The following is a 12,181-nucleotide window of genomic DNA, read 5'->3' as shown; positions in this document are numbered from 1 at the left end:
ATGCACAGATTTATCCCATCTCGTCTTCAGTTGTCTTACCCTTCCTCCCGTCCATGGTACACTGAATCTTGTGGTGAGGCAGTTGCCCTGAAACAACTTGCCTTTGCCTCTTGGAAGGCAAATCCAACTGAAGGTAATCTCAGTTCCTTCCACCAAGTTCGGAAAAAGTGTGTGTCTACCCTCAGGAGTGCCAGGAAGCACTATCTCTCCACACTCAAGAATGAACCCTAAAACCTGTCTCCTTCCTCCAAATCCTGGTGGCGTCTGGTCAAATCCGTTTCTGGTGTTTGTTCCCCCTCCATCCCCTCCCTCACCGCAAATGGCTACACAGTTGACACTGCACGTGACAAAGCCGAATGCCTCAACTTTGTGTTTGCCTCAAAATATTGTGTCCCAAACCCATCTCTCTCTGTTCCCACCTTACCCAGTCGAACCCAACTGCTCCTGTACTCTGTGTCCTTCTCTCTTGACAAGGTGGAGAAGTTTTTGTCAAACCTCGACTCTGATTCTGCAACTGGACCAGACGGCATCAGCCCACGGGTCCTAAAATCCTGCACTGCCGCTCTATCTCACCCTCTCTCTGTTCTTTTCACCCTCTCTTTTGCTCAAGGTCATCTGCCAGCATCTTGGAAATCAGCAAACATTACCGCTTTACACAAAAATGTGCAAAAACAGATCCTTGCAACTACGGACCAATCAGCCTGCTCCCAATTATCAGCAAAGTCATGGAATCCATCATTGCTTCGGATATCAAATCCTTCCTCTTCTCCAATGGCTTGATCTCCGATCATCAATTTGGATTCAGACCAGGTCATTCTACTCTGGACATGTTGCTTCTGCTGTCTCAACAATGGATGGAGGTCCTCAATGCCAAACAGGAAATCAGAGCTGTCTCCCTCGACATATCACATGCCTTCGATACAGTCTGGCACCCAGCTCTGCTCACCAAACTCTCCTCCTATGTTATCCATGGAAATCTCCACGCTTGGCTTGCGGACTTCCTCGCTGGTCGTAGTCAACGTGTGGCCCTGAATGGATTTCTCTCATCGCCCCCTTCCTGTTCTGGCTGGAGTTCCCCAAGGTAGTGTTCTGGGTCCTGTGCTTTTTCTGGTCTTCATCAATGATCTCTCCGACTCTCTGGAAAATCCTCTCTATCTCTTTGCTGATGACTCCACTCTCTGAAGCTCCATTCCTCATCCCTCAGATCGGCAGCCTGCAGCCTCCTCACTCTCTGCAGACCTGGATAAAATCACAGACTGGTCAAACAAGTGGAACATGTCTTTCAATCCTAACAAATCTCACACTCTTACTATGTCTCTCCGAAAAGACCGACTGGAAAACCCTCCCATCCACTTTCTCAACAATCCTCTCCAAGAAGTTCTGTCGCTCAAGCTTTTGGGTCTCACTATCTGCCATGATCTTTCTTGGGAAAACCACATTTCCAAGCTGGTCTCCAAAGCCAGTCGCCGACTGGGCATCCTCCATCGTGCGAAGTCCTTCCTTGGCACACCTGAGCTCCTCACCACATACAAGGCTTTCATCCGCAGCTCAATGGAATACTGTTCCCCCCTCTGGGCCGGTGCTCCTGCCTCACACCTAGCTCGGCTTCACGCTGTTGAAACCAAAGCTTTCAGAATCATTGGAATCTCCTGCGATGAAGCTAACTCCGAGGGCCTTTCACTCACACACCGCAGGCAGGTTGGTCGTCTTTCTGTCTTCTACCGACTCCTCTCCGGCCTTGCTCCCCCAGCTCTCTGTGCTCTGTCCCCCAAATATTCCTACAGGTCGCACAAGATCTGCCAGCAACCCTCTTATGGTTAAACTGCCAAAATCTAGGCTCTCTGCTCACCTTCACTCTTTCATTCCCCATTTCTCCCGCCTCTGGAACAAACTCCCCCACTCCCTTCAATCCCACTCCTCCCTCCAGGTCTTTAAAACAGCTGTTCACCACCATCTCTTATCTTCCCCCATCCAAAATCTTGATCTTTTCTACCCCCGCTAATTCACACCAGATACACTTTTTCGAAATTCCAACTTCTTTCCTGGAAGTCCTTGCAGTGTCCATATGTTTTATACCTCTCCCACCTCCCTCCAAGCCCTCTCCCTCCCACAGTTCTCTCGATGTCCCTGCTCTCAAATGTTTTGTTTGTGTCCTTCCCCCTCTCTCCCCATCTTGTCTACCGCTCCCCTTATTTTGTGTTTTATGTGTCGGTTTGACTTTTTGTGTGATTAATGTTAGCTCTTTCACGAGCCTCGATCTTGTATACAAAAAAAACCAACAACAAAAAAAAACCTCTCAATCGTCTCAGACAACATTATCGAGGTAAAATGTTTGAGAAATGTAGCAAACAACAAATATGGATGGCACCGAAAAAGGATCCCACAATTAATCCACTTCATAACCTGCGATGCAGATTTATTGTCTGTTTGATAACCTCGACAAAATTAGCATGAATCAAACTTTTATTTCAGAGATTAAACTTTGACAAGCATTTTTTGACTGTGTACGTTGGTCTCGTACCTTGTTTTACATCCATTGGGTCCAGAAATTCAGGCTCACTTTTCACTGTTCTCACCATTCCTGAGGATAAATTGCATTTGTGTAACTTAGAGACAACATTAGCACAAGCAAGTTTTTAAAGTCCAGTTGTCAAAACTCCAAGAAGAGTGTGGAACTGGTGGCAAAGAGTCAATTGATAAAAAGGTGAACTGAAGGAGAAACAGGCCAATCAGGTGACTCGTTGTTTGCAAAGGCATTTGATAGGCTCTTTTCAATAACTGGTATGACCCCCTGTGAACCTCAATGAAAGCATCGGCAGACCATCCTGCGCTATTTACCTTCTTAAATTACCCATTTTGGCGTACTTTACAATCCAAGAGGCCTTTCAATCCATGGCAGACTACGTCTATGGCAGATGGTGAGTTTTACGGCAGATAATGAGTTTTATGGGAGTTTCTTACTCTACACAAGAGTAAATGGCATTCAACAGGTTGTGGTGTATTGTGGTTGTATTTTTACCTCTGCCGCCAAAGGTGGATGGAGGTTATGTTTCCACCCCTGTCTGTGTGTGTGTGTCTGTTTGTGAACAAAATATCTCAAAAGGTTTTTTAAGAATTCAATTTTTTTTTTTTTTAAGTGATTCTTCATCATTGGCGAGATAGGGCCAAAAACCATACATAGCAGGAAATCTCAAAAAGTTGTGGACGGATTTGGACGAAACTTGGTGGATCGGTTGGGTGTCTGACACGGACAAAGGGATTCGATTTTAATGAAGATCTGAATATGGATTCGGATATGAGAATTTTTTAATTTTTTAAGTGATTCTTCACCATTGAGTGATATGGCCAACCAGGTGGAGGTATGTGCTCTCTACTGAGTGCCATTCTAGTTTTTGTTGTTGTGGTACAATGTCGCTTACTTCCATTGCAATCATTGTCATGGCTTCAGCCACTATTGGGCTCGGTTGGATGACAACAATCCAGTGGATGAACAATTCGCCAATCTGGGGCCGGAGGATGGGCAGGGGGAGGGGTGTGACGGGTGCGGGGGAGGGAGAAGGACTAAGAGGCTCGGGGACTCAGTGTTCAAGAGGGTTTCTGGACTCTATTGAGCTGCTCATTTCTTATGATTTGCATGCATGCGAGGTTCCTTTGCATCCTTCTCTCTGTCATTCTTTTCGTTTTGCCTACTCACTCGTGTTTTTTCTTTCAGGCATTGAAGCACTTTTCATTATTAAGTTTGGAGCGACTCAATAGCCACTTTCTCGGGCAGCATAAATCTGACCCAGAGAGTTTCTTTTTGCCACTCTCCTTTGCGCTTTGTCTATTTATTTCTCACCACACTATTAGTAAATTATCGTTCTTTCCTGCATCTTCTGTTTCTGTCCTTTTGCTCTCTTCCTTATTTCTTCACCTTCACGTGCCAACGTCCACTAGCTGGACCCTCCCCCTCATCATCTTCGCCCAGGCATCCCACCAAGAGACGCATTACGTTTATGGGGGTAGGACTGAATAGGAAATAGTATGGACCGTGTGACGTGTAGGAGCATTTAGATGTAATGAGTAGGGAAAATGTAGCTTAAGGTTGTGTTTACATGTGCATTATATGGCGGGTGATGCCGTGTTAATTAGTAGTAGGGATTAAGGATAATTTTCCATGTTCGTAATACCCTCTGTGGCCATCCCTAACAGTTATAACATCAGCCAGCCAAGTTATTCACGCTCCAATGGACACCAAAGGCAAAGGCCCATCTAGAAGAGGCAGAGCTACAATGGTTCGATGGGCTGGGGAGAGGACCGGGAGGCACCCCTCCTCCCCCCCCCCCCCCCCCCGGAGTAATGCGGCCTGATGACGTGGGCAGTGCGCGAGCGTGAAGCGAGGGCTCGGGGGAGAGGAGGTTCGAGAGAGAGGGAAGCGTTTTGAGTGTGCCCATGTGGAGGCTGGTGCTGGTGTGCGTCAGGACATGGCCGTGCTTCCCTTTACCTCAAAGGAGGATTAATTTTATTATCGCACCGAAGGAGTGTGAAGTGGTGAATGGAGGAGAAGAGACCAAGGGCAGTGTTCCCTGCTCGCCTCACTCCCGGGCACGCGCGGCACCTTCACTGCGCGGCTTTGGCCACCATCGTCTTTCCGGGCTTCCCGCCTGTGTGGCTTCGACAACTGCCGACCTTCCACAGGATTCATTTTGGTCCAGCTAAGTGCCGGAGCATGACTGTTATTTTCTTATCTCACACTGTGTGCGTTTTTCCGTTTGTGTGGAGGGTCCTCACCTTAGCCTTTTTACCTCAGCATTTATTTTCTTTATTCTCATTCCGTGCCTTATTTTATTGAAAATACAACAACAACAACAACAACATGCATTTTAAAGGCCATTTTCCCTGCTGGAATGGGGGTTAGCATTGCGACCCCCATGACAATCTTCTCCATTTTGCCCTATTTTCTACATCTCCCCTTGTTAACCCCCTTGTCCGCATTTCTTCTTCCACCATCTTTAGCCAAGTCTTTCTCGGTCTTCCCCGTCCTCTACTTCCTTCTACATTCATTTCCATCACTCTTCTCAACCAGTCACTTTCATCCTTCCTCAACACATGACCAAACCATCTCAACCTGTTTCTCTTCACAGCATCCATCACAGGCTCTATTCCCATCATCTTTCGCAATTCATCATTTGTCTTCCTCTCTCTCAGCGATACTCCACACATCCACCGAACCATTCGCATTTCCACCCTTTCCAGCCTTCGTTGCTGCTCTACGTTCATGTTATTTTCTTATCTCACACTGTGTGCGTTTTTCCGTTTGTGTGGAGGGTCCTCACCTTAGCCTTTTTACCTCAGCATTTATTTTCTTTATTCTCATTCCGTGCCTTATTTTATTGAAAATACAACAACAACAACAACAACATGCATTTTAAAGGCCATTTTCCCTGCTGGAATGGGGGTTAGCATTGCGACCCCCATGACAATCTTCTCCATTTTGCCCTATTTTCTACATCTCCCCTTGTTAACCCCCTTGTCCGCATTTCTTCTTCCACCATCTTTAGCCAAGTCTTTCTCGGTCTTCCCCGTCCTCTACTTCCTTCTACATTCATTTCCATCACTCTTCTCAACCAGTCACTTTCATCCTTCCTCAACACATGACCAAACCATCTCAACCTGTTTCTCTTCACAGCATCCATCACAGGCTCTATTCCCATCATCTTTCGCAATTCATCATTTGTCTTCCTCTCTCTCAGCGATACTCCACACATCCACCGAACCATTCGCATTTCCACCCTTTCCAGCCTTCGTTGCTGCTCTACGTTCATTACCCATGTCTTGCTCCCATAAATCATAACACTTCTCACACATGCAGCATACACCTTTCCCTTCAGCTTCAACGACACTCCCCTCCTCATCAGCACGCCACTCAGTTCCCGAAACTTCTTCTATGCACAATTATTCCATGCATTAATCATTTAATTAATTCAATTAATTATTAATTTTTATTATTCCATTAATTCCATTATTCCATTAATTCCATTAATTATTCCATTAATTCCATGCACAATGCACAATTATTGTAAATAATTGTTACATTTTTGTTGTATTGTGCTTAGTGGGTTTCGGAATAAACACGTGTGTTCGCGAGAATAAACGCTTCGTGGTTCTCCAGTCCCGCGCCTTGGGGGTTAAAGCTGGTTCGGCTCATCCGTCCAGGGCTTGGTGGTAACCAGCTGCGGACAGGACAGTACCTTCACCTTCACGTGCCAACTTCCACTAGCTGGACCCTCCTCCTCATCATCTTCACCCAGGCATCCCGTCAAGAGACGCATTAAAGATGTGCCACGAGCCACGTCACCGGCCGACGGGGAAACGCAGGAGCTGCCGGAGCGGAGGGGTCCGATTTCAGTCAGGACGTGGGAGCCAGGATCAACAAGTGTGAGGTGTGCAGGGGTCTGTCCTGTCCACAACTCTGTTTCTGTCCTCATTTCATCTTATATGCCAATCACATCTCATTGTACATGGCAATCACTCATTCTCTCTCTTCCACATCAGATGTACAATGCCGGCATGCTGTAGAGTGTGTGCTAAGTCACTGATAAGGTTCCGAAGGTGGGTATGTCACATAGGGGATAACAGGGGAATGTATACGTGCTGTGATTAATTGTTGTACATTGTCACTTTATTGTTCTCTTTCCTTGTAAATACTTGCATTTTGATTGCTGTGACTAAAAGCCATTTCCTCAAGAAACTGTGTCCTGACTTGTTCTGTCTGTTCTGATGGTGGCATAAGACTGCTGAGGTGTTTTGCCAGCGCTAATTTGTTATCCAAGTTACATGTCAGATACGGTTATGCAATGTTTGTTCCGCTCAGCTGACGAAGGTTTGTTGCAGAACCGCCGACACAGTACCCGCTCACACTTGGGCTTTTGAGTATGGTAACAACTCTGGACGTGGACTCTGGTGCGACTGGTGATCGTGGTCTCTTAAAGACATGCCGTGCTCTCAGAGTTATCCAGAGGTGACGCCCATCACAATATTGTCCTGTCCGCGGCTGGTTACCACCAAGCCTTTGACGGATGAGCCGAACCAGCGTTAACTCCCGAGGCGATCTTCAATTTTGGCGGTTATTGACGCGCGCAGGACTGAAGAACCACAAAGCGTTTACCCTCACGAACACACGGGTTTATTCCGAAACCCACGAAGAACAATACAATAAAAATGTAACAATAATTATTTACAATAAAATAAGGCATGGCATGAGAATACAGAAAATAAATGCTGAGGTAAAAATGCTACAATGAGCCTCCTCACGGTCACACCGCCAAAGCCAGAATGTCGAAGCTTCACCTAAGCACACACCCTCCGCGTCACTCGGTGGTAATAATAATGAAATGCTGACTTTTTTCATGATCTAACAGCTAATTCTGTTTCTCTTGATGCCTCCATCCTCATTATCATCCCATGCACGTGAAACAAAAATCGGGGTTAAACAATAGGTTCACTTCTGTCTGTCTGTCTGTCATATCTACAAAATAGTTTATGATCGAAGAACAGTTTAATTGCAATGGAATGTTATATTTTGATCACAAATTGGAAAACTAACCTGCAGTTTGGCAGTATTTTGGCTCTGAATTAATCCTTGTCGTGCATGCACAGAGAGGAGTAAGATTTTTCTTTAGAGTAAGAGTCAAACCAAATTGAAAATCATTCCAAACATGAAACTTACTGTTTTTTAAAGGACGTCATGAAGGACACAAACAACAGGCACAAATGACTACTAAAACGTGCTATATAAGGTGGTGTAATATCCACTGTCAACGGTGGTAAAATGCAGGAATTAATTTTTATTTATTTCATACGACCTTTAAAATCTTCATTTCCTTTCATTTTATTTATATACTTGAACACTGTATAACACAAATCACATTCTCATTGCTACCAAAAAAACTTCTAGTTTTGCAGTACTTGTACATGTTATACAAGGTGGTGTATAGGACGCTGCATAAATGGCACTAAACTTGAGGAATTTTTTAATACGACCTTTAAAATCATTATTTCATTTCTATGGTATCCATGGAAAATGAATGAAAAACTATTTCAAATGAATTTAAAAATTCAGACCAGGTCAATACACTCTGGACATGCTGCTTCTGCTGTCTCAACAATGGATGGAGATCCTCAATGCCAAACAGGAAATCAGAGCTGCCTCCCTTAACATATCACGTGCCTTCGATTATGGTCTGGCACCCCACCCTGCTCACAAAACTCTCCTCCGATGGAATCCGTGGAAACCTCCACACAAGGTTTGTCGACTTGCTCTCTGGTCGCAGTCAACGTGTGGCCCTGAATGGAATTCTCTCATCTCCCCTTCCTGTTCAGGCTGGAGTTCCCCAAGGCAGTGTTCTGGGCCCTGTGCTTTTTCTGGTCTTCATTAATGATTTTTCTGACTCTCTGTAAAATCCTCTCTATCTCTTTGCTGATGACTCCACTCCCTGCCGCTCCATACCTCATCCCTCAGATCGGCAGTCTACAGCCTCTTCACTCTCTGCAGACCTGGACAAAAATCACAAACTGGTCAAAGAAGTGGAACATGTCTTTCAATTCTGACAAATCTCACACTCACTTTGTCTCTCCGTAAAGACCGTCTGGACAACCGTCCCATCTACTTTCTCAACAATCCTCTCAAAGAAGTTCTGTCTCTCAAGCTTTTGGGTCTCACTATCTGCCATGATCTTTCCTGGGAAAACCACATTTCCATGCTGTCCTCCAAAGCCAGTCGCCGTCTGGGCATCCTCCGTCGTGCGAAGTCCTGTCTGGGCACACCTGAGCTCCTCACCACGTACAAGGCTTTCATCCGCAGCTCAATGGAATACTGCTCTCCCCTCTGGGCTGGTGCTCCTGCCTCACACCTAGCTCGGCTTCACGCTGTTGAATCCAAATCTCTCAGAATCATTGGTATCTCCCGTGATGAAGCTGATTCTGAGGGCCTTTCTCTCTCTCACCGCAGGCAGGTTGGTGGTGTTTCTGTCTTCTACCAACTCCTCTCCGGCCTTGCTCCCCCTGCTCTGTCTGTGCTCTGTCCCCAAAATATTCCTGCAGGGCGCACAATATCTGCAAGAAACCCTCTTCTTGTGAAACTGCCAAAATCAAAACTCACCTTCACGCTTTCATTCCTCTTTTCGCCAGCGTCTGAAACAATCTCCCACACTCTCTTCAATCCTACTCCTCCCTCCAGGTCTTTAAAACAGCTGTTCACCACCATCTCTTATCTTCCCCCATCCAAAACCATGATCTTTTCTACCCCCGTTAAAACACCCCAAATCCACCTCTTTCAATCTCCAACGTCTTTCCTGAAATTCGTAGTTGTGTTTTTTTGCTTTATACCGTGTGCCACTTCCCTCCAGCCCTCCTCCACCTCCCCCCCATCCCCACCAGCCCTCTCCCTTCCACAGATCTACCGACGTCCCTGTTCTTTACTGTTGTGCTTGTATGCTTTCCTCTCTCTCCTCCTCTTGTCTCCCACTCCCTTTATGTATTGTATGTTTTATGAGTCAGTGCATGTTTTCGTGTGTAATGTGTTAGCTCTTACACGAGCCTCGACTCTGTATACAAAAAAAAAAAAAAAAAATTTAAAATTGAAAAAATAACTTCTATAAACCCTCTAGTTGTATCATGTCCAGTTTCGAGTTCGGTTTCTTGCGATGAGAGCAGTTTTTACTTGGCTGTGGACTGTTAGGAACTTACACCTGAAAGGAATCAAAGTTTCATGAAAACTTACTATGCACAATGACAATGACAAAGAGGAACAATGTTATCATTAACCAATCAGCAAATGGCAAAAGGGCTGTGTTTATGATGCAGGCAACACGTCACGTAGTTTATGAAGTTTGTTTGAGCTGATTCCACATCAGATATAAAATATATAAGAATAAAGTCAAATATTGCCAAATGAAGACTTCAAAACATTGTTTAAAATTAATGACATAATATACCTTTCGGAAGCGTATCAACAGAGTATAATGGCCTAACAGTTAAAACGAGAGCGCATCAGCCGAGGATGATCTGGTGTCCCACCAATATCTAAAAACCACATATCGATATTGGCCTCCAAACCCAGCTGCCATCTGAACATCCTCAGTCATGCAAAATGTTTCTTTGGCACATCTGAACTTTTACCTACTTACAAGGCTTTCATCCGCAGCTTTATGTAGTACTGCTCTCCCCTTTTGGCTGGTTCCCCTGTCGCACTCCTTGCTCAGCTTGATGCCATCTTAATCAACGCCTTTAAAACTAGAACTGCACTCAGTAGAGAGCACACCTCTGCCTGGTGAACAGTTTACATTTTGTATCTCAGAGTAGACCAGAAAATCACAATACAGAATCACATTTAATCAAAATCAATCACAGGAATCACCATAGGGCCAGTCTTTCATACCCTGATCTACCCAGTTTTTGGCCATATCACTCGATGGTGAAGAATCACTTTAAAAATTCTACTAGCTGGATCCGGATCCAGATCTTCACCAAAATTGAATCGATTCTTCCTTGTAACACACACAACCTGTCCAACAAGTTTCGTCCAAATCCATAATTAACTTTTTCAGATGTCCTGCTATGTATCGTTTTTGGCCCTATCTCCCAATGGTGAAGAATCACTTAAAAATTAAATAATTTTCATAACCGAATCCATATTCAGATCTTCACCAAAATCGAATCTATTTATCCTTGTCAGACACCCAACCGGTCCACCAAGTTTTGTCCAAATCCATCCACAACCTTTTGAGATACCCTGCTATGTATCGTTTTTGGCCCCATCTCCCAATGGTGAAGAATCACTTAAAAATTCTAATAGCCGGATCCGAATCCGTATCTTCACCAAAATCGAATCATTTCGTCCTTTTCACATACGCTACCCCTCTGCCAAATTTCGTCCGAATCCGTCCACAACTTTTTGAGATATTTTGTTCACAAACAGACAGACAGACAGACAGAGGTGAAAACATAACCTCCATCCACCTTTGTTGGCAGAGGTACTAATTTGCTTCACCCATGATGAAGGTAAGTCTTTGAGGCTGTTAATTTTGGAGACAGGTCAGTGGTCTCTTTGTCGAATACCATCTCCTTTCTGGTTTTGTAACCCTTGCTCTTTCAGCGCTCTATCCAACGCTGGTTTCTCTAGGGTGCATGTGGTCTGCCAGTTACCCTCTTCCGATGAAACTCCCAAAATCCAGGCTCACTGCTCATCATCTACATTAACTTCAACTCCTTGATCTTTTCTACCCCCACTAATTCACCCCAGATACACTTTTTCGAAATTCCAACTTCTTTCCTGGAAGTCCTTGCAGTGTCCATATGTTTTATACCTCTCCCACCTCCCCCCCCCCCCCCAAGCCCTCTCCCTCCCACAGTTCTCTCGATGTCCCTGCTCTCAAATGTTGTGCTCGTGTCCTTCGCCCTCTCTCCTCATCTTGTCTACCGCTCCCCTTATTTTGTGTTTTACGTGTTGGTTTGTGTCGGTTTGACTTTTTGTGTGATTAATGTTAGCTCTTTTACTCCTGGCTCTAGGGGGGAGTTCGTGGCCATCGCAAAAGTACAAAGTCACGCATGATTTTATTGTTGTACATACCAAGACCTTTCAAAAAAAATTTGGGTGATAAGCCCAAATCTGTATAGATTTTGCTACAGAGGGCGCTTTTCAAAATGGCCACCATAGGTATTACACGACCATATCTTGGTCTGTGAGACTCATAGAGACATGATATTGGTGCCTAAACCTATGTTTTCAGGGTCATGGAACTTAATAAGACCAATAACAATTACATTGGCTCCTTCGTTTGCGGTAGCCATCTTGAATTTCAAAATGGCCACCATTCAAAATCGCAGTTGTCCATATATCAGTCATCAAAACACATAGACGCTTGATGTTTGTGGTTATACTCATGCATTTAAGGCCAAGGAATCTTTGTACTTTTGCGATGGCCACGAACTCCCCCCTAGAGCTTACACTATTTCACGAGCCTCGATGTTGTATATTAAAAAAAAGAAAAAAACAAAAAAAACCATTCTAATGATTCTGAAAGCCTTTACTTTACTTGACAGCCAAAGTCCTTTACTCCTCCAGGTCTCCCTCTATTTTGTCAATATACTCTGCTGTTACCCTCTACCCTGTGTTGTGCCATGAATCATCCAATTCCTCACC

The 12,181-nt window shown here is 44.8% G+C and overlaps 1 protein-coding gene across 2 annotated transcripts in view; it reads right to left on the bottom strand.

Annotated features, from left to right (window-relative positions):
* LOC137414647 (uncharacterized) overlaps nucleotides 1-12,181 on the bottom strand; it is a 47,150-nt gene that overhangs the window by 30,698 nt on the left and 4,271 nt on the right. For both annotated transcript variants that reach the window (XM_068100155.2, XM_068100164.1), the window contains exon 3: nucleotides 2,522-2,581. In XM_068100155.2, coding sequence (XP_067956256.2) covers nucleotides 2,522-2,581 — 60 coding nt within the window. The remainder of the gene's footprint in view (nucleotides 1-2,521; nucleotides 2,582-12,181) is intronic.

Source organism: Myxine glutinosa, chromosome 1 (genome assembly GCF_964187855.1).
Source record: "Myxine glutinosa chromosome 1, kmMyxGlut1.1, whole genome shotgun sequence".
In the NCBI taxonomy this organism is placed as follows: Eukaryota; Metazoa; Chordata; class Myxini; order Myxiniformes; family Myxinidae; genus Myxine; species Myxine glutinosa.
Note: the sequence above shows the minus strand (reverse complement) of the source record. Positions and strands in the feature narration are given on the sequence as shown.